Source organism: Protopterus annectens, chromosome 7.part0 (genome assembly GCF_019279795.1).
Source record: "Protopterus annectens isolate FY-2018-M chromosome 7.part0, PAN1.0, whole genome shotgun sequence".
Lineage (NCBI taxonomy): Eukaryota > Metazoa > Chordata > Ceratodontiformes > Protopteridae > Protopterus > Protopterus annectens.
Window position 1 is genome coordinate 585,384,431 of NC_056739.1, and position 23,917 is coordinate 585,408,347.

General features: G+C 41.3%; 1 protein-coding gene across 1 annotated transcript in view; it reads right to left on the minus strand.

Moving 5' to 3' along the window:
* Positions 1–23,917, minus strand: part of LOC122806610 (calpain-5-like) — a 660,704-nt gene that overhangs the window by 81,896 nt on the left and 554,891 nt on the right. Inside the window, exon 10 of the mRNA XM_044077176.1 lies at positions 9,285–9,481. Within this exon, the coding sequence (XP_043933111.1) occupies positions 9,285–9,481 (197 nt within the window). The remainder of the gene's footprint in view (positions 1–9,284; positions 9,482–23,917) is intronic.

The window sequence follows — 23,917 nt, forward strand, 5'->3', positions numbered from 1 at the left end:
GGTTTGCTGATGCTTTGTAAGCCAGGCATAGATCACCCCTCAGCAATCTATAGGAGACTAAGTAGAGGGAAAGGACTTTAAGATGTTCTGCATAAGGTAGGTCAGTTACACTTTGTATTTTTTTTTTTTATTTTGCAAAGAACCTATGAGGTCGCTCTAGTGGCTGCATATGCATGGTCAGGTACAAACCAAAGAGAGCACTGTACTCTATGATTGGTCTGATAAGGGCAGAGTACAGTGGGATAATGACCTCTTTGGACCTAGGTGCCATACCCTTACTTATAAGTTGCACAATATAAAAGGATTTATTCATCACTGTGGCCACCTGGTGGTGTTTAAAGGTAAGGCTACTGTCTACTTGTGTACCCAGATCCTTGACCACTGGGTCGAGTCTTAGGGGTGTATTATCAACATGGTAATTAGCAGGGATGGCTGAGTTCCCAAAGGGTGCAATTATGTATTTCTTAGCATTGAGTTTAAGAGCATGGCTTTGGCACCATTTATTAGTCAGAGATAGACCTTCTGAAGAATGATAGCGCCTGGAGGGGAGTTGATGATAAGCCCCATCTTGCAATCATCTGCAAACGCAGTCAGCCATAAACCTTCAACATTTGCTTCTATTTTAAGAGAAATAGATACCAAAAAGGAGCGGGCCCAACATTGAGCCATGGGGGACTCCGCTAGTGACTGGCCTCTTGGTGGAGGTGGCCTCACCTGTTTTGACCTCCTGGGTCTTATCAGTGAGCCAGCTGGCTATCCAGATGGTGATAAAAGGGGTTTTATACTTAAATTAGTGAGTATGTCTATAATGCCTGAATGGGTTATTGTATCAAAAGCATAGGCCAGTCGAGGTAAGCTGTGTACACAGTCTTACCTTCATCCAATGCTTTGGTGACCCTCTCAAAAAAATCCACCAGATTTAATTGGCATGACCTTCCTTTAACTGAGCTGAACTATGATGGGTCCAGTGTTTGCAGGTTACCTATATCCTCATTTATCATTTCCATGATGAGTCTTTCCATGGTCTTTTACATGAGGCTAGTAAGACTTATGGACTTGTAGTTATCCAAATCAGTGGTTGGACCTCCTGTGTGCAGGGGAATGAATGTAGCCATCTTCCATTCCTCAGACACAAAACCTGACTGAAGCCTCCAGTTGAAAAGTGATTTAAGTGGACCAGAAAAGTCATCTTCCATGCTACTTATTAAACATCCTGGGATGTTACTGCGGCTCATTGATGTGGTGTTTTTGGCCTTGAAAAGTGCATTAATGACCTGTTTTCTAGTAATTGTTGAGGAGATTGTGTTATGTGGTATTTCCTTTGGACTATCAGGGGGGAGTGGGGGGGGATTTAAGATGAACCTGTCAACCAAAAGGTTGACAATGACCTCTGGTTCAATGTCAATGATGTTATTTACAGTAAGTCCTGTGCATTGTTGTGTATTTCCTCTGACATTATGGACATAGCTTTAGAAAGTTTTGTGGTTGTCCTTTGCCTGAGAAGCTATATTTTCTTAAAATGTAGCCTTTGAAGTATTAAGCAACCTGCTTAGTTGCCTGTTTAGATTGGTTAGGGGGCTTTTAGTATGTATAGCTTTGTTCCTTCTACACTTGGCCAAGATTTATTTTCTTTTGGTTATATAACCGATTCACAGTGTGATTCCAGCAGGGTGGCTTATCTTTTGAGTTTGTTTTATTCTTAATATGAGTGTGCATAGCTCAGTCTATACAGCTATCAATATGGTTGTACAGAGATTTTGTAAATAGCTCAGTGTGTTCTATGGTGTTTACTGGGTTTGAGAGTGATTGGAATTTAGCCAAGGTGTTGCTTACTGGAGAGAGGTTAGCCTTGGAATAGTTACTAAAAGTTTTTGGTTTAACTGGATGCCCGTATTTAATTATTATTTCAGGTAATACTACCTTATGGCAAGATCAGATGAACGAAGATATTACATTGGGTGAGGAACACTGCCCCCCCCCCCGCCATGTTCGTGAGTACAGGGTCAAAGATGATTGCATCCCTGGTATGAGAATAGACCAACTGTTCCAGGATGTTGGTATTAACAAAGTTTAAGAATTCTGGGCTTGTACATTAGAAGAGGTGTAGGTTTCCCAATCTATAGAGGGGGTAGTTGAGATTTCCCATGAATATTGTACTGAGTTGAAAGGTGAGAGACTCTAGTACATTTAAATAGGTAGTATGGGTTTCCTGTGACATGGAAGGGGACCTGTATGTTGCAAGGATATGGTGCAGCACCATGTTTATGGTGAGTTGTACATGTATGAGTTCCAGTTGGTCATACACTTTAACTAGTCTGGATAGAGATTAGTCTCAATACAGATCAATAGCCTTGCACCTTTAGCTCCCTCCTGTGCAGTAGCTGGTCAAAAGGTGTGAAAGGCATTATAACCATTGCATTGCTGGGATATTCTCAGTGACTTTAAGCCATGTCTCCTTTACTACACAGATGTCTACAGTCACCAAGAAGAGGAAGGCTTGCATGGAGTAGAGTTTCTTGTTAACACTTTTAGCATTGAGCAGTACCACCTTCAGATATTCCTTCATAGGTTCAGTTAAGAAGGTAGGTTCATCAGTTTGGCATTGCCTAATAAAAGCACTATGGGGGTTGAAAAGGCTTTTGCCAATATCAGAAAACCTAGAGGGGATAAGTGCAGACCATCCTTGGCAAAGCAGCGTGGTCTGTTAGCCATGTCCTCCCAGGCTGTCAAATATTGTACCCCCCTGGGCTGACACCGGAAGCTAAGCCAACTGTTAAAATCAGTCATTTTGTGTTGGTAACGTGGCATCGTCCTTGGAGAAGGTAGTATACTGCTCACTGCTAGGCTTATACCTGCCTGAGATACATAATCTGCAAGCTCGATCATGTCTCACTTCATATAATCAAGGGAGGTCCGTCTCAAGTCATTAATGCCCACATGGACCATGACTGAGTCATACTAGTACCTGTGGTTCAATGACCAGAGTGCCGGTGTGATTTGAAGGATCCTGTGCCTGGAAAGGCAGCTTACCGCAGCTCTCTTTTTACTCAGTTATTCTTCAGCTGATGGGACAGAATCTCCGGCTATGTGGACCTTGGGTGGCCCTTATGGAAGGATATTCTGGAGTACTGCAAAACCAAAGCCAGCCCTGCTTCTGAAAGCCAAATTCAGTTTGTAATGAGTGATAAATATATGAGCATTGCACCAAGTAGCTGAGGCACAAATGTCATCAACTGAAGTCCTAGACCAGAAAGCTGATGAAGTCACTGTGGACCTGGTGGAGTATGCTTTAGGAGGTCTGGGTAAGGACAAACCTTGCTGACCATAAACAAACAATATGCAGTCTGTCAACCATCTGGCTAAAGTCACTTCACATACTGGTCTATCCAATTTGTTTTGGGAGAGTGAGACAAAATTCATCTGTCTTTCTGAAATCTTTTGTTCTATGGAGATAAAGCAAAGCTGTACATGTAAATCCAAGAGACAAAGCATGTATTCACCTTTATTAGCGAAGTTTGGAAAGAAAACAGGCAAATTAATGACTTGGTTAATATTTACCTCAGATGCCACTTTGGGCAAGAAAGATGGACTGGTCAAGTAAGATAACTCTGCCTCTGTGGAAGAACAAATATGGGGATTTCGAAGACACAGCCTAGATTTGAAATATTTGTCTCACAGATTGTAACACCCACTAGAAAAGCAGTTTTCTAAGATACCAATTTTAAGTTGGATCTAGCCGATAGTTCATATGGACTCTGAGTTAAACCTTGCAGTAATACCAGTAAATCCTATGGTGGGGTAGGATACTTCACTGGGGGCCTAAGTAAAAAGGTACCTTTAAGGAAACCCTTGCACAATTTTGATGAAGCTAAAGAAGAAGCATTTTCACCTGAATGAAAATAAGATATTGCTGTCAATTGCACTTTGATAGTAGGGAAGCTAGCCCCTTTCTTGAAAAATAGATGCTAGAAACTCCGGGACAGCAAGAATAGAGGCAGTGATGGGGTATAATTCCTTCTGGAGAGCCTAGAGAATCTCTTCTATCTAGTCTGGTAGATCTTCCTGGTAGAGGCCTTCTGGGATGATAGTGATATCTATCAGACCAGGGAGGAAAGCCTGGGCTATCTAACCATCACTGGAATTGGAGAAACCATGTGGTCAACTTGAGGTCTGCATGTCTAGGTGAGCCATTCCTGTGGGATGAAAGAGAAGGTCTGGACTAGGGTTCAGTATCCAAAGTGGATATCAAAGATGAGACCAAAGTAAAGGGAACCACACTTGACAAGGCCAAAAAGGGGCAATGGGGATAACCATTCTCTTCAACCAAAGTGATTTCTGTAAGAGTTTGGGAATTAGAGGTATTGGAGGAAAAGTGTAAAGTAGACCAGACAGCCAGACCTGGCCAAGAGCATCTCTCAGTGACTTCCCAGAGGGAGGATCAGGCCAAAGAACCTGCTGTACTTGTTGTTGTTGTTGTTGTGGGGAGGAGCAAACAGATCATAGCAAGGTTGTCCCCATCGATGGAAAATTCTCTCTGCCACTAACTGATTGACAAACCACTTGTGTGGCATCAGAATGGACCTACTGAGTTTGTCTGTTAGCGCTTTGGATTACCCCGGGATGTGCATTGCCATAAGAAAGTGGTTGGAGGAAATCACCCACTGCCACACTCTCAATGCCTCTCAACAAAGGGGGTAAGATCAGTTTCCCCCTATTTCTTGATGTCCCAGACTACAGATATGTTGTTAGCTTGAATTGCAATCCTGCCAAGAGGGAGGGTGTCCTGAAAGGTCTGCAAAGAATGGAGAAACACTCTAATCTTCATGACAGTGATGTGCAAATTGAGGACCATGTGTCTTAGACCGTTCTTTAAAAGGAATCCCCCCAACCCCAATTAGGAGTTACCCATTGTTACCATGGCTACAGGGATGAAAATATAAGAGGGCAGCCTTGAGAAACTTTGTATGTCTGAATCCACCAAGGCAGGTGGTCTTGACATATTTGCGTGAGTTTGACTGGTGTAAACAAGAGATGGTGAAGAATTAACCACTGAACAGCTACAGTCCATTGAAGAATGCACTTATAAAAGTGAGCCATAGGAGCCAAGGTTATGGCTTCTGCCATTGACCCTAAAGTCTGAAGAATCAGTCTGGTTGGGGAGAAGGACATAAGATAATTTGACCCTTTTGTCTATCAGCTTTCGAATTTCTAGTGCTGCTACCTCCCTCTGATTGGGTGGAAGATTGAGGAGCCTTTTTCTTTTGCTTGGGGGAATTTGTGAAAATGGTATGAAACAACCTCTGGATATGATTTTCCGCACACATGTATCTTTTGTGATTACTGCCAGGGTGTCTAGGTGTAGAGACAAGTGCCCCCAACTGTCTCCAGATATGAGAAGTCAGGTAACCTTTAGGAGCACTGAAAGAGTTTATCTGAGAAGGTGTCTTGGAAACCCAGGTTTTGTGGGCCTCCTCTGCCATGAGGGTGGCGGCTTCCATTAGAACTCCACCCTCTGCCTCTGGGGGCAGTATCCCCTCGTGAGTCTTGGAAATTACCCTGGGACTTACAGAACCACATTTTCTCCCTCCTTGCTGATTCCTGGTAAAGGATCTCTGAAGGGTAGAAAAATCGATACTCATGGCAGATAAGCTCCTTCCATCCTGCTCACTTCGGGAAAGTGTTTCCTTAACAGTTGGGTCAAAAAAGGATGATCCATCAAAAGGAGCACTGACAAATGGAGACTTGAACAGCTGGCAAATTTGCTCGAGTGCATCAAGGCATGTCTCCTTATGGCTATGCCTGAACCTGCCACCTATGAGGTTCCCTCCGCAGCATGGGAAATTAACCTCATGGACACATTAGTGATGGATTGAAGGGTGCCCAGCTGTGAAGAAAGATTTTTGTAGTCCTTCACAGACATGGAACTGGAAAGGGATTGGGAAAGCTCTTCAGTCAAATTCCTTTGCAACCTGGTGAAATGTGCTGAATACTGTGGCTGTAAGGCAAAGGCCATGGAGGCATAAATACACTTCCTGAATCTGGTCAACTCCCTGGGTTCCCTGTTAGGGGGATGGACAGAGGAGCTCTACTCTGCAAGTTCTTTTTTGTGGCTGCTGCCACAACCATGGCATCAACACGGACCCCTTACTCCAGTGGGGCCTGTTCTTGGCAGGGACAAGAAACTTATCAGGATGATTAGGAATTGGTTCTGCAGTAGCCGGTTCCTTCCACACCTGGCGAGAGACTATATCTATAAACTCATCAGCTGGGAGGGTCACCCAAGATGTAGGTGGGCTGGACCCAAAAGCTTCCGCGAACACTGTCTCCTCCTGGGAAAGGGAATTGAAGGGACCATCCACCTTATCTGCCTGAGGATTTCTAAGATGTCTCCAAAGCAGATAATATCTGGTGGAGACCTGGGGGATCCCTCCCCTTCATCAAAGTCAGTGTCTTCAGTGAGGAATTCCTTTGGGGAATCTATGTGACTCCTCTTGCATGTTCTCTTTTGGGGAACCTCCTCAGTGGGATGGTCTGGAGTGACCCAAAGAAAAGGGGAAATTCCTCAAGAGGGACTGTCTGGATACTTGATAAGGCTGGCTGTCCCTGCCAGACAGGTGTGAGGATTAGAGCTCTGATCTGGTGGTAGCAGCACTGTTGGATCCAAAGAAGAAACAGTAGTCATGTCTTCCAGATGAGAGATGACCCTCTCCACCACCTCAACTGCAGAAGGTCCAGCAGAAGCTATAGCTGGCTGCACTGGAGCAGAAGGCCATAATGTCACTGTGGCCCGACCACGTCCAGATCCTGGTCTTGTAGGGGCAGTCTGGCCAAAGCTTTCCAGTGGTGAAGCCCAGATGGGTAGGGATGGCTCTGACAACCTCGGTGTCAAACCAAGCCCCCCTGAACTAGGCACCGATGCTTTGGGGCAGAGACTCATCCTGTTCCAAGGAGATTGGCACTGGATGAATAAAGGACGCAGTAGAAGTGGAAGACCTAGCCATCTCCAGATCTGATGCAAACACTCTCTGGGTTCTTGAGAAAGAGACAGGATAACCCCCATCTGAGCTCTGAGGAACTTACTTGTCATCCTATCTACATTGCCTTTCAAAAGGGTCTAGGACTCCCTGCTCAGGGTCTCCTGGAGGAAGGGAGAGTGGAGCCTATGAGAGATAGGCTCTGCAGAGAACCTGGAGGACTCGGTCCTTGGAGACTTTGACTTGGTAAGCATTGGATCCGAGAGTGTCAGATCTGACTTCTTCTACAGTTTAACAGGAGGCTCCAAAATTGGAGCTGATTTTGGGGAGTGGGTGGGAGACTGCTTCCTATATTCATTTGCAGGGGGTTGAGCCCCCGAAAGAGGAACTGAGTGAGAAGAAAAAGAAAATAACTGGACCTTTAGGATCAATTTGTTATGCCATTTGCTAAGGGGCCTGTTACTGAAGCAGACACAAATCATGCACTCAGTCTTTAAGTGGGCAATGCCCAGACAATAAACACACTCCCTGCTGGCATCAGAATTGGGAATCTTATGCCCACAGGAAGTGCATTTTTTAAACCCAGTGGGTTTGCCAGCTATAATAGCAAAAAAGGAGAAGGGCTGATAGTATTTCAGTTAGACAGTTTAAGTTAGTGGGGTTTTTTTTGGAAACAAGAGGGAAATATGAACAATGGTAAAAAAAGACTGCCCTCTGAAGGATAGAAAGGAACAGATGTGAGGAAAGTAAGAAAGTACCAACAATGTTTTGGAGAACTACCTAGGGTAAAGCCTAAGGCAGGAGAAGAAGAAAGAAAGAAAACTTAGACCTGACACAATCAAACATAAAAAACTATGATAAGAGAGGAAAAGGTGATAAAGAAAGGTTAACTACAAGGAAGGTAGAAAAGGAGTCTCACTTTCTGGCAAAAAACTACACCCCAAAACTCAATGAGAAGGATTCACATCTGTAGTAATATGGCGGCAAACAAGATCTGCAGTATTGCATGGTAACTAGGGCATTATGGGTAAAGGGTAGAGCTCAAGAGTTGGATCCAATAATGTAGTGAATGCAGCTGAGTCAGATCCGAGGACAGATGTGTGACCCATTAATTGAGGAACTAATGAAAATGACAACATCAGATCTATGTATTAAAAGGTAATTGTCATTTCTCCAGTCTATAGAAAGTGCCAAGGAGTGCTGTTAAAAAGTTCACTGTTTCTTGTACAGACTGGATAGCACCTGGCAGACAACAATTTAAAAGGTAATCCTGGCTGGGGTTCATAGATGATTTGTAGAAGTGCAAGATCAGCTTGTACTCACTGGGTGATTTTTCTTTTTCCTTTTTAATGTAGCTAAGATATGCACAAATTGCATATTAGTCGATTATATTAAAATAAAAATGTAATGACTAGGAATCACTCAGGTAATAGGCGGTTGAAATATCTGCTTATTTCAGCTCCCTACAATGTTGCTGTAGTAAATAGCATTGATACTTAGCAGACTACACACAGGCACACCCTCCCTAGATACATAGAAACACTCTCGCACTCACAGATTACCACATAATGACATATACTTTCTCAGACTCACACACAGACACATACACTGCACATGAATGCACACACACCATTATACAAGCAGACACAACCTGCATACTTTACCCAGTAGCTATGAGGCAGAGGATGCTAAGTAGAACAAGGCAGCTACAGTTCTCAACTCTGCTGTACTCATCCTCCCATGTCCAGCAGTCTAGGACCACACACACAGCCATACACACATGGACACTCAGATACACACCACAGACATTCACCATCCAGTGCCAATAGACATTGCAACCATGATCACCCAACCATACCAGCCACAGATCGTGACAGGCAGCAGTCATTCAGAATACACACGCACTTACAATAAGCAATCCTGCACATACAAACCCACAGAATGCACTCACTCACTGTATTGGTAGCCATGGACATATATACACTCTTATACATACATACTGCAGTACTTAACTGGATTGACAATCTGAGCAGCTCCACTTCAGCCTGTGCAAACTCACTACCACTGAAATGTAAACTATGCAGCTACATTTCTAAATGCATTTACACATTCTGTGCACTGCTGTGTATGAATATTGAGACTCAGTATATTGCACAATTTACTGAGCAGAGCAGCAGTAGCTTTTAATTTACCTGTGATCATGTGAAATGTATACTTGAGCCAATCGACATTTTATAGTCACAGTTTCTAACACTAGTTTTTTAGAAAACGTCATTGGATCTGATGAGAAATAGGTGATAAAGTAGTTACCTTAGGTTAGCCTTTCTATCTGTAAACAGACGAACTAAGAATTTTCCTGTCTCTCCTGGTGAGAAAGTCGTGGGGACAATTACATACCGGCCTTCTGTGAGTTCGGATCGAAGGAAGATGCTGCGTGAGTCAATGTAAGCAGAACTTGAAATCTTTTGCTGTACTGCATGCATGCGATATTTTCGGTTCACCTCCACCTTGATAAGGCAAGAAAAAAAGGAATAAAAATTGCATTTTTAGGCAATTTAGATACATGTGCTTATTACAAAACATATGCATCAGAGGAAATCTTAAAATATCAACAACTGGCTAAGTTTTTGGTGTCATTCTAAGGGGATCCAGTATTTGTCTGCCTGGGATGATATGACTGAGAGACCTCGATGCCATGTCAAGAGCACAGCAGTTAACAATTTTTTGATGGCGGATAGTATGCATGCTCCCCATTTGTTGGCATCACTGCCATGCGGTGAATACTTACAGATAGCCAATAACACTTCAGAGAAGGGTAATTTAGAATTTTAATTCAGTAAGGTCAGGGACAAACTGTTGGAGAGGGGATACAAAGAGGCAGTTTTACTGTCGGCAGTGAATAGGATTAAAAAAAGATTGGGGCTCACACATTCCTACATGCCGGATAGAAGTATTAGGCATAGCAATAGGAGTGATCTAGGGACAGAGAACGAGGGACAGGAGCCCATATTTTTGTGAATAGATATTCTCAGTTTTCAGTGACATTGAGAGGCTGGTTAACAGATTTTGGCCCATAGTTCTCGCAGATGAAAAATTTGGAAGTATATTTCCCCATGGGGTCACATTTTCATACAGTAGATCGAAGAATTTGAAAGAATTATTAACAGTGGGAAAACTAGATAAGGAACATATCAGAAGGCGACGTTTCTCGTGGGAAATGTATGTAGGAAAATCAAAAATATAGATGTGATTAATATTAATGGAAAAACATACAAGACTAGAGATTATTCCAAGTGTGTAACAGGGGGCTTTGTTTATATTATTGGGTGTGGCTGCAACAGGGTCAAATGGTACACAGGTCAAACAAAAAGAGCAGTAAAGAAAAGAATTACGTAACACTTGGGGGACATCAGAAGAGGCAGAATGGAAAGTCCCGTTGCAGAGCATTTCATCAGCGTACAAGAAGGTTCAGATAGTTCCTTCTTTTTAGTGTGCTAGCTAAGCTCAAACAATCATAGGGCTGAATTACCTAGCAGTTTATCTCTGTTGGAAACCATATGCATCACTAATTTTCAAACTCTCTATCCCAGGGGGTTAAACATAGATTTAGATCTGAACATTAGGGGTTAAAGGGTTGAAACATTAGTAGCAGTATGTTCTGAAATCAACTCAGGGATGTGCGTATTAATGATATAACGCTGTTGTGTATATTGTGAGTTGGCAAAATGAAAATTAAAACATATGATGGGGGCTCTTTAAAGGAAGAAATTTGGCCAGGGTTGAATTTTTTGAAAACGCTTTATGTATAATTAAAAGATGGATTTATATATAGCATATTTATTTATTTGATTTTTTTATAATATAAAATGAATTATTATTCACTATATCTGTACAGAAAGCATTATATACATGAAATTGCATTTGTAAAAGAAAATGTATTTAAGATGAAACTGCACATTGGTATGTTTAACTGAATAACTGAATGGAGATAATTAATTGAATGATGTTTAAAAATATTTAAGAAAAGGCTGCTTGGTGTAAAATTTATTCCTTGAAGGCGCAAGACGAGGTACTGGTGACACCAGTAAAAATAATATTTTTCATCTTTGGAGTGGTGTGTGTGTGTTATTTTGTTTCATGACTGTTCACAGTTCGTATTGGAGACCTCGATGCTTTGTCAGAGATGGCCTGCATCTGTCACTCCAGGGCTTTTGGATACTGGCCAAGGCTCTTTCCACCCCTATAGTGCCTTTTTTAGGCAGTGTTCCAAAAACCAAATTACCACTGTAACAGCTACAAACAAATGCAATCTGAGGGTCATGCTGCTCAACGCTAGAAGTCTAAATCTCAAAATGCACTCGCTCAAAGCAGTCCTTAAAATGGAGAACATCGACATTTGTGCCATAAGAGAGACCTGGTTCAAGGCAGCAGAAAGCATCCCTGCACTACCAGGCTATAACTCATTCCACACCTTTCAGCCCCAGAACTTGGACTGAAGCTCCAAAGGCAGTGGTGTTTCCATATTTGTAAAGGATGCGCACACCTACAGACTGGTAGCCCAACATAATGCATCTGAGATACTTCAGGTGCAGCTAACATTGGGTAAGACAGCAATTCAGGTCCTAACCTGCTGTAGATCCCCAACCATGTCCCAAGACTCACACTCCATGTTCTTAAGCACCTTGGAGAATATTAAGGTCCGACCTAGCACTCTTATACTGGGCGACGTCAACTACCCCTCTATTAACTGGGAAAACAAGTCATGTACCAATACACTTGCCCAACGTTTCCTGGAATTCATTAATTCCAATGCGCTGGACTAGCTCGTTCTTACCCCCACTAGAGGTAGCAACATCCTTGACCTGGCCATTACTAACATGGGCGACTGTTACTCTACACCAATAGTCAACTCCTCCCTGGTTAGATCTGACCACAAACTGATCACCTTGGAAACCCCCCACCCACCACCGCAAAGGTAACCACTATGAAAAACTTCTCCAAAGCTAACATTGGGCTCCTAAAAACAGAGGTGGCTAACTTTGTGGCACCCATGCAAATGGAGATCAGTTGCATGACTGCCGAATCATACACCAATGCACTGTACGAACACGCACACAAATGCATGGATCTCACCATACCCAATAGAACAAAGACGGTGTCCTCTAAAAAAAGGAAGCCAATCTGGTGGTCCCCTGCCATAAACAAACTCTACAACAGAAGGAGGAAACTGATGCGGAATAAGGTGAAGTCCCAAGACTGGAAAAACTCACTTATCAGCCTCAACAAAAAGTTGAGGTCCCTTATCAAATCCTCTAAAGCTAGCTGTGAAAACAAAATTGCAGCAGATAATAAAGACAACCACAAGGCCTTCTATAGTTATGTAGAGAATCTCCATGGCAATACCCAGATTTGCTCTGAGCTACTGCACAATGGTACCTTATATACCGAGCCAACAGATATTGCCAGTATACTGGCCAATAGATTCAGTGCCAAATTTACCCCTCTCTCCCCCCAAGGGACTAGTCACAATACCAGTAGATTGCCAGGCAGGTATTACTGCTGCACTGGTTAAAACAGCACTGTCCAAGGCCAAAAATACAGCTTCTCTGGGACCTGACAATATCCTTAGCTGTGTTCTACATGAACTACAGAGTGAACTGGCACCTCACCTGTGTGCCCTGTTCAATCAAGCCTTACCTCAGGCTTTGTCCCTACTGAATGGGGCACTGCTACAGTCATCCCTCTCCACAAAGGAGGAGTGACTACAGACCCTGGGAACTATCGCTCCATTAGCCTGACAAGTCTGATATGCAAAGCTATGGAATGCATCATGGACCTAATAAACAAGGATACAGGGAATCGCCAAGCTCTGGATCCCACACATTTTGGTTTTGTGAAGGGTAGATCATGCCTTCTCAAATTGGTTGACTTCTTTGAGTCACTCACCAGAGCTGAGGATGAAGGCAAGGTGGTTCATACAGCCTATCTTGATCTGGCCAAGGCCTTTGATACCATTCCCCACTCAGGAATCATAGAAAAACTCACTAAGCTAGGCATCAACCCCTATATCACTAGGTGGGTTGCAAACTGGCTCACAGGTAGAATCCACAGTGTAAAAGTAGCTGACTCCAAGTCAGACTGCCTACGAGTCACAAGTGGAGTCCCGCAGGGTTTGGTCCTGGGTCCTCTCCTGTTTGGTATCTACTTCTCTGAAGTCCAGGCCAACACGAAGGGACTCTGGTTGACAAAGTTCTCAGACGAGTACAAGGTGGGATCTATTATTAACTCCCTGAGTGATGTTGACATCCTACAGAAAGGCCTCACTGAGACTAACGACTGGTGTCAGAACTATGGCTTTAAGCTCAGTGCCAGAAAATGTGTCGTCATCCCCTTTGGGAAAAACCCAGTTCCCATGAATTACCACATCGATGGTAGTCCACTGAACACAGAAGCCGTTACAAGACATCTGGGAACACAGGTTGACAGGAACCTCTCTTTTGACCATCACATTGCCACTGTGGTCAAAATTCCTTCTATGTGGCACATCTCACTACTAAGGGTTTTACATCCAGGAAGAAAGAGGTCAATGTCTCCCTCTACTCTTCCCTCATTAGGCCAATCATCGAGTACAATGCCCCATTTGGCATGTACCTCACTAAACACCTGCAACAACTGGAGAGGCTGAAAAAGTACCTCACAAAGAGGATTCTAGGCCTTAAAGATTAGTCCTATATGGACAGACTAAAAAACTCCAACTATTCTCTGTCTCATATTGCCTACTTATAGGCGATTTCTGCTTGACTTACAAAGCCATGTCTGATCCAGCTCTGTTAGAAATGCTACATCTAAAGAAATCCCAATCCCTCCTCACCACACGCTCCAGAGATCTCAACCTCATTACCACAATCAACAGAACATGCTTGTGGGACAGATTCATAATCCAGAGACTGCCCATGCTATGGAATAGACTTCCCATACATGTCAAGCAGAGCACCTCACTGGCCCTCTTCAAGAGAAATCTTGATGAGTGGATGGGAAAAAGAAAATTCACAATTCAAATGCAAAAAGAGGCCAGCGCCAAATGAGTAAATGTTTTGTTATTTATTGTGGCAACACCAACAAAATCAAACCAGTTTTGGCAAACCTGCCTTCCTCAGTGACAAGCATGTAAGAAATAAGTGCAACATTTTATACCTTAATTAATTGTCACACTATAGAACACATGCTAATAGCATCAGTTCCCTAAGCTTACCTATAACTGGTCATTAAGACCTGGAGAAAAAAGTCCACCTAGCTTTATAATCCAGCCTCTTTCTTTTTTATTTAATAAGCCATGCTATCCTGACTTGTTTGTTCTGTCCCCCTGAATCTTATCAATTGCCCTAAAAGTAAATCTGGCTGAACTATGTGTGACAACATGTTTGTACAAACACTAGCTGTCCTTTTGTCCCGATTATCACTAAAATGTTCAGACATATGTATCCGTAATGGGCAGGAAGTTTGACCTGTATAAAAAGATGAGCAAGAACAAGTTGTTAAATAGGGTCTATATTAAAATCTCAAAGTCTGACAACATCAAATACGATATTGTCGACACGAAAATACCGAAAGCGCTCTACAACAAGCGTTTAAACAGAAAATCTCTGTACGGGGAGATTTCCATTTACTTCAATGTAGTGCATTCTCGGAGTTGGTATATTTAAGTAAGGGGTGTGTGGGGGTGCAGGGGCCTACACACTATTTAGTTTTTTTTTTTTAATTTAGTATTTTTTTTCTGATTTCGATGGTTTAAGACTTCGATCACTAAAGTTCTGTCTTTAGTGATTTGAAGTTTTAAACCTTCGGGATTGTAATATAGACCCACTAAATAAACTAGCCAATCAGTACCACAATGGGCAAAGAATTTAATATCATATACTTTGTGTTCCTGCTTGAAAAATGTTTAGATTTAAGCATGAACTTACAGAATTAACAATGACTACAGAACTAACCAATCTGTCCTCACTTAGTGTAAGTTGTTGATCAAAATGTTGGGTACTATTACCATACTAGTAATGGTTAAAGTATGACCCAAGGCTATGCCCCCTACAGTAAGAAAATTGACATCTAGGTGTAAGAACCTTGGAAAGTTCATCATTACCTAGTAAAATATTCCAGTTGTAATTCATAATGTCCCTGATTATGTTAATATTCCTACCATACGTCGTGACAAATCAGATGGCATCAGTGTCACGATTAGATCTGTCCCGATATTCCAATAATTCAGATCTATTTTGTGCTGAAGCCCAGTTACTGGCAGATATAATGTTGTTATATTGATAGCTCCTAACTTGAAATCTATGAATCAGGTCTTCCTGATAGTGCTGATAACTATCTTGGGTAGAACAAATATGTTTAATATGTAAAAATTGTGACTTTGGTATATTTTTAATGATGTGACATGGATGAAAACTAGTTGCAAATAATAGATTATTATATTGGGGGTATTTACGAAAAACTTGTGAACTTAAGGTATTATCGGAATTTCTAGTGATGGTAACATCTAAAAAGTTTATTTCTTGGAAGTTCCAGTTAAGTGCAAACTCAATACCCCATTTGTTGTCATTAAGATATTTGAGTAAATTCCAATAAATATGTTTCATCTGCTCGCCATACCATCCAACAGTCATTAAGATATCTTCTCCAGATATCTAGTTCTCCCATAAAAATATTATGTGAGCTATCATAAATTAACTGATCTTCCAAAAATCCCATAAATAAGTCGGCATATATGGGAGCAAAGCAGGCTCCCATAGCCATACCTTGTACTTGCCAATAACATTCCCCCTGAAAATAAGACATTTTTAGTAAAACATGTTCAGCCATACATACCAGTAAGGTGTTAAATCCTGGAGAATATATATCTGCCTTGTCGAGCCAATATTGCAGTGCTTCAAGACCTGCCCAATGGGGTATGTTGGTATATAAAGCTGTAACAAATAACGTACATAATATCCAGTTTGAATCCAACTACATATTAGATATTATTTTCAAAAATTGGGTGGTGTCCTGAATTCTTGATCTAACCAATTTAAGTAATGGCTGTAAATATTTGATTAAAAAGAAAATTCACCCCAGGGATTACTCCAGTGGCTTTACTCAATAGAGGCACTGGGAACTAAGGTCGGGTGGCATGATGCCAGTGTGATCCTATGGGGTAGGCTGCTAAAGGCTCCAGGGCCATTAGCCTAGTACACACCTATGAACCTATGAACAAGTTTTAATTGCAGAGTCTGATTGTATTAAAAAAAAGTCTAAAGTGGCATACTTCTTTCTGGAATGCAGTTATTCAATAAAAGTTAAGGAAAAATATGCAATAATGCACAGAGTAAAGTACTTCACTACAGTCATAAAATATCTTTCATTTTAAAATAAAATGATTATATTATATTTACATGGTGACAGAAAGAAACAATACGTCTAACTAAACCTGCTGTTTTAAGTAGTGTAACAGTATACCTCATCTCCATATATTCTTTCCCCTTTACTTTTTTCTGCCTATCAAATGCCCTCTTGAATGCCTCAGTGGAGTCCCTCTCTGACACCTATTTCAGTAATCCATTCTATGGGACCACAACACTCTTTATCAAAAGGTACTTTTAAAGAGCTAATGAATAGTTGGTCACTACAACCTGTGGCTTATGCCCCCTCCTTCCCACTCCTTCATTCTTGCTCAGAATGACCCTGTCACATCTCCCTGACATAATCTGTGCACCACACCAGTATCTTGTCTACCCTGCCTCTTCTGATTTCAAAGAAGAGATTTTTCTCTTATAGTTTGGTCACATTCCTTCCTCTTCATCCCATAGAGGTTCTAGTGGTTAGCTGTGATTTACGTCCCCCCATATGGCTTTGAGATTATGTCCCCCCATAGGGCCTTGAGAACTGTATACAGTACTCCAGGTATGGTCTGCTAAGGCCATGTAGAGTGAAAGCATTGCCCCTTTGCTTTTGGTCTGTCTCCCCTTTGTTGAAGACAAACAACATTCTGGTTGCTGCTGTAAATGCCCTCTCACTCTGCTTCCAATGGCCCTAACTACAGGACAGCACCCCCAGATCATTTTACTGCTCCTTTGCCATTAGTTCCAATCCTCCCACCCAATATTTCACACCAGGGAATTGATGCCCAAGTGCAGTATTTTCAATTTGTTTGCAATGAAGCTTAGCTGCCATCTTTCCTTCACTAGACCCTTTCCCTATCCTGCATGGCTGCATCTACTTTTGTGACATATGACTAAAAGTCTGTTCTGCGGCTCTATTCCCCCAGAAATGTCTGAGAAAAGCACTAGATTCCCTGTGGTTTTCCACTTGTCACATCCCTAATTCCTGACATTGTCCTCTCACCCCACCATTAAAGCATGCAGCTACCCAGTCTCTCAGTCTTTGTCCTACTCAACCCCTCTTTGTACTGCTACAGAAATTCTGTAACCTGTAACAAAAGGAACATGAAGTATGGGAATCAGAAGGTCAGAGCATGTCAAGAGATATACTTTTCTGGGGTGTAAGGAATCTTTCTTATCACAGTTGAAGTCAGATCTGGTTTAAGGCATATAGTCTGAACACATCACTGATAACAATGCTCATTGGGGGTACAGATTACAATCTGTCACGCTTGCTTAGGGGCCATTTTGTTCTGCAAGAGCATGAAAAAATGACGTACACAACATTTTTAATATAACTGATTATTTTCTAATTTCCATGTTTATACTGCAGAAGACAGCTATGCATCTTAAGTATCTTATTATGATATAAGCAAGCAACGATGCCAGGCAAGGAGGACATTAAAGAGAAATAATGGACCACCCAAGGGTGTTGTGAGGCCCGACACCACCAGCGGCCCTCACCACCAGTGGCCCTGCACATTCACCTGATTAATACTGTATGTAAAATCATGGATTGAGTTATTCATATTTTGACTTACCTAAAATGACACAGATTACCAACTTCTGTTAGATACAAAACAGTATGAGTTTGTTAAGAGGAAGTCTTGCTTTCTGAATCTTGTGATATTCTTTGAAGAGGCAACAGCAGCAATTGGAGGGTTGACAGTGTATATTGCTTATCATTTCTAAAACATTTTTATTAAACATGACATTAAAAAAGTGACACAGGTACGCATACAGTGACAGAATTTATTTATTTAAAAAACATTTATTGTATTTTCATGCGTTATACATTTTAACCATTTTTATTCACTCCAACATTACATAAATTGCTCAATTCCTGATTTCCTTAAATTGTACTGTGTCTCATCCTGAATAGTATTCTACTTGTACTGTTCCCAGAAATTCCATTTATTTCTTTGTAATTTGCTCCTTCCCTTTTCTAAAGATTTTTGTATACTGTTTACCTTGGATTCATATAAATCCATTGAAGGCAGTTTTAACAAATGTAAATAAACTGAAACAAGTGCACTGAAACAGCCTTAAGCAAACATTGAAACAATTTTTTTGTAGGGAGCAAGTCCCCCTGCACCCTTCATGTGGAGGAACACCCCCACACCCCCTGGAATTATATATACCAATTCCGAGGTTCCACAACAGCGGAGGAAAAGGTAATCTCCACTTTTGTTGAAGGCAGCTTTGAAAACTGGCTTTGGTTTCTTTGTGTTCAGTGAAATTTCCTTCAAAGAAATGGTATGCTCCCATTTACCCTGATATTGCTAAGACTTTTGACACAAACACTGTAAGGGAATGACTGCCACTTTAAAGGTATTAAATGTCAATCCATATTTAATTCAACATGCAAAATGATGGTCAAGTAACAAAATGCAACCATTCAAGATGGAGGGGGATTACTTGTGGCATGCAAAGGTATCTGTACTAGAGCTTTTTTTTTTGGGGGGGGGGCTAATCTCACGTATAACAGAAGTTATGCATAACTAAATATGCTGCTGATTGTCAATGGGTAATATCATTACTTCAGGCAAAGATGGTAATGTTCACCAAGGTGGACTATAAAGCATGCACGCCTAATTCAGAAGTAATGACCTCATCTTAAATGTCATTAATGTAGCATCATAAGGTTTGGCAAAGCCGACAAACATTATGGTTAAAAAACAAACTGCCAAATCATAAAATATGATACTGCCATATAAGGACAACAGTAGAATGCAGTGTCAGCTTTGACCACTGCGTAGCTATCAAAATTAGAAAAAGAAAACATTCTGTAGCCCATGCAGTTTTAAAGGGCATGTCTAATCACTACCACGTCACACCTCACCGATTTATCCCATAACTGAACACACTGTTACATTTGGCACTACCACTTCCTGCCTCACTGATTTAATCCATTACAGAAAACAGTGTTGCATTTGGCACTACCATGTCATGCCTCACCGATATAACTCATTACTGAACACAGTGTTGCATTTGGCACTACCGTTTCACACCTCACCGATTCAACCCATTACTGAACACAGTGTTGCATTTGAAACAACCACTTCACACCTTCCTGATTTAACCTATTACTGAACACAGTGTTGCATTTGAAACAACCGCTTCACACCTTCCTGATTTAACCTATTACTGAACACAGTGTTGCATTTGGCACTACCACTTCACGCCTCCCCGATTTAACCCATTACTGAATATGGTGTTGCATCTGGCACTACCGCTTTACGCCTCCCCAATTTAACTTGTTACCAAACACAGTGTTGCATTTGGCACTACTGCTTCATGCCTCACTGATTTAATCCATTACTGAATACAGTGTTGAATGTGGCACTACCATGAAATGCCTCACCGATTACTGAACACAGTGCTGCATTTGGTAGTATTTGAACACACACCACCTGAAATAACTTAAGTACAATAATCCCCTCTTAGAAATGTTAGGTTGGAAAAACTGAACTAATCAGAAAGTCTTCAGGAAATGTCATTATACTGTTGTTACTCAAAGGTTACATACAAGTGGCATTTGCCTGGTCTGGAAAGCAATGTCTGATCTGATTCTGTTTAAATTTTTATATCTACAATTCATCACAGGGTAAGCTAACACAAGATCAGGGAACCTATTTCTAAATATCAACATAAATATTGGAAATAAGCATAAAAATGTACAAAACTTTCCAAAATTATGCAATAACATTTCTCTGGCAGCCAGAAGTCAGTCAGTAACATCCTTCAAAATTAATCTTGATATGTATATGTAAAGTAGAAAACATCAACATGAGGTTGTGGAAGTCATGTTTCTTGAAGGGCAGTAGAGAATGTATCAGATCTTTGAACCATTCTAGAAAGTTTTTGATGACACATGTCTGCTCTGCAATGAGCAGATGTAACTGCATTTATGTTCCTTTCTCTTTTAACTGTAGCAAACAACTTGCAACAGCTAACAGGGAACTCTTTAACTCTGGACAAAAACACATCTCGGCATTCATTCCTGAATGCCAGTAATGCACTGATCCACCCACAGAGAGATAAAAAGCTTTGGCAAAATCATTATCAGCATTCAGCAACTGAATATAATGATGATCACATCCGTTTGACATCTTGTGCCCGGGGCAGCAGCCCCCTTCGCCTCACACCAGTTATGTCTCTGTTGAATGACATCCTTTTTGTACTAGTTTTTAAGTTCTGTGGTAATTATGTAGAGAAAGAGATCTAGCTATAATGATACTGGGCTCAAAGCTGTCCTTAGAACTTATGAAGGTTTTCAGCCAGTCAGACATCCAAGGTTCTGAGGCATGTTTGACTGTAAAGAACTTCAACGGGCAAAGACTGGCCCTTTGACAAAGGACTCCTGTGATGATGTAATGCAATGCTTTATCAATGACAGGAAGGTAATCTATTATATCATCAGTTAAGGAAGTCGGTGTTTCATAGTAGGGCCTATGTACTCTATAAAAGTACCCTGACTTAAGAATGGGGTCCATTCCCATCATGGTATTAGAAACCCAAAACAAATGAAAAAATTAAACAGAGAGAAAGCAAACAGATTCAGGGTTAGCGTTCTCCAGTAACAGTGTCGCTCTGTTTTCTATCAAACTTAAAAAGAGTTTTTAGGGAAAAATGCTCATTAGTTTTACACATCTGTAGGGACCAAGGAGAACATTTATTACTATAACATCCTTTTCTTTAATGTATGGGCATTGGTTATCCAACAGAGACTTTGTGTGTTTTTTTTTTTTAGGGTAGAGATAACATCAGCTCTTTTATCAGCCTCTCTTGCCTGAAAATATAACTTGGGAAGCTATCTTCAATGTTCCTACCTGATATGCTGCTTGAGATAATTTGCAGCAATACAAATTATATATATACCCATGGTGGTGGTGCTGCGGTAGCATTGTCGCCTCACAGTAAGACGCTGTACGGTTCGATTCTCAGCTAGAGCATCTTCTGTGTGGAGACATGCATGAATGGGCATACCTTTGTTGAAGGTTGTGCATCAGGGTAGGTAACTCGGCACATAAAAATCAATTACCAATCATTAGCGGACCGGAGTTCCGCTGTGGCGACCCCCTAACTGGGAAAAGCCGAAAGACAAACAACAACAACAACAAATTATATAAAATCAGGCTTATACCATAAATGATTCTGAACTGTACTAGCAGATTTAAACAAAACAAACAAAACATCTAACCAAAACTTGAATATAAAAATAGATGAGTACTTTCAATTCAGAAATAAAACAGGACATCATGAAACAATTAAGAAAAAGTTTAAATAAATCCTTATGTCACACAGCAATTTAATGTAATAAAATCCATATTTTCAGGATCATTGCATCATGCTAAAATATAAAAATTAGATAAAAACGATACATAAATAAAGTTACATAAATGCTATCTGAAGAACAAATAAATTCATAAATACTATAAGCAGGATTAATCAATTGATAAATGCAAAGACAGACAAATTACTCCTTTTATAGCAAAGGATGAAAATATATCCAGTTAATTAGACTTCTCTAATTACATTCTGCATTCTACACAAATTATTTAATAGTAGGTTAATCTTAGGCACTTACTAGGCCATTGATCTATGAGGATCTTAAGAAGCGTGGCCTTAAATTTTCATGACAGTTTTTAGCCAATATATTTTGCATACAAATAACCCAGAGGTGGACAGAACAAGGAAATATTGGGATATTTACTTGTTGTTGCCCCTATTTTTGAGGGGCACAGGTATGAAACTAGGGGTTAATTTTCAATATCCCATCCATTTTGTAGAAATTAAATTTGAATAGTGGAAAATACATTCGTGTACACTTACCATAAATGTAGATGTTCGAGTGCATTCACTGTTGCAGTCATCATTTGTGGGTTATTCCTGCTGGGTAGCCCTCGGTTGGCCCGAATACCAGAGTAAAGGAGATCCCCTCCTGCTGTCGGCTACAGGTCGCTCAAGACTGATGTCAGATCATCAGTGCTATAAAGAGAGGCAGCCTACACATTTACATCAGTTTTTCTTTCCCCCAACCACTTCCAAGAAGACCTGGAGAAGGCCAACCTGGGTAACACCATAAGAAAGATGAAGAAGAGAAAGGGGAAAGGTGGGAGGGAAACAGGACTGCAGCAGTAAATGCACTCGAACATCTACATTTATGGTAAGTCTACACAACTGTATTATGTTCTTCATGTTGCACTGTTGCAGTTATCACTTGTGGGAAGATTCCCAAAGCTGAAAAGTAGGGTGGTAGGAATGCAGTGAAGGAGCTGGAGAATAGGCTTTTGTTGCTTTAAATGGAAGCTACAATGCCCTGCAAGACTGTCGAAACAAAGCCTGCCCTGGATTTGGAGAAAGAAGCCAGCTGGTAGTGTTTTTTAAAGGTATGGACAGATGTCCAGGTGGCAGCTTCTAAAATGTCCCTGGTAGGGATGCCTCTGAAGAAGGTAATGGAAGTTGATGCTGCCCTGGCAGAATGGGTTCTGAATGATTGGGGGGGGTACCTTTGCATGAAAAGAGTAGCAGAAATGGATGCAGTGTGATATCCATTTGGAAATGATTTCTTTGGATGTAGGTTTCCCCTTAGCCCCAGGGGAGAAGCTGAGCAGCAACTGGTCAGTCTTTCTGATAGACTTGGTTCTGTCTAGGTAGTATCTAAGCTGCCTGTGTACATCTAAAGTATGGAGAATTCTTCCTCTCCATTTTGTGGGTTTGGAAAGAAGGTAGGGAGATGGATGGCCTGATTAAGAACCATGTCAGATATCACCTTAGGCATAAAAGAGAGGTTTGTCCTAAGGGATACACTGGATGAAAAATAATGAAAGGTTCAATGGCCATGAGAGCCTGTAGTTTTGATACTCTTCTGGCTGAGGTTATGGCCAGCAGGAAGGCAGTCTTCCAAGAGAGGTTCTTTACTTCTGCTGAGGTAGCTTGTTCAAAAGGGGGTAAGGTCAATTTTTCAAGGACAAAGTTCAAATCCCATGCTGGGGTGGGTGGCCTCCTAGGAGGTCTAATGTGAGATACTCCTCTAAGGAATTGTTTTAACAGGGGATGGGAAAATAGAGGTTGCTCTGTTGGAAAATGAGCAGAGGTAGCTGAGGCATGGATTTTGATAGAGGAGCAAGACAATCCCTTTTGCACGAGCTCCGCTAGGTAGTCCAGAACCAAGGTGAGAGAGGCATGTCATTGTTTTCACCCTTATTTTGGCACCATGCAGTGAAACTGTTCCATTTTGCAGAATAAAATTTTCTGGTACTGGGCCTTCTAGCCTCTTTAATGATATCCCAGACCTGTTTGCTCAGTAATAGCCTGTTATCCACCTCTGAGGTATAAGCCATGTGGGTAGGCTGAGTGTGTGAAGATTTGTGTGCGGTACTGACCCTTTTTCTTGGGTTAGCAGCTTTTCTGTGAGAGGCAGGCTGATGGGTAATTCTTTGGTTAGGCTGAGAAGTAAGGGCTACCAGTGCTGTTTGGGCCAGTTTGGGGCAATGAGGATAGCCCTTGCCCTTCCTCCCT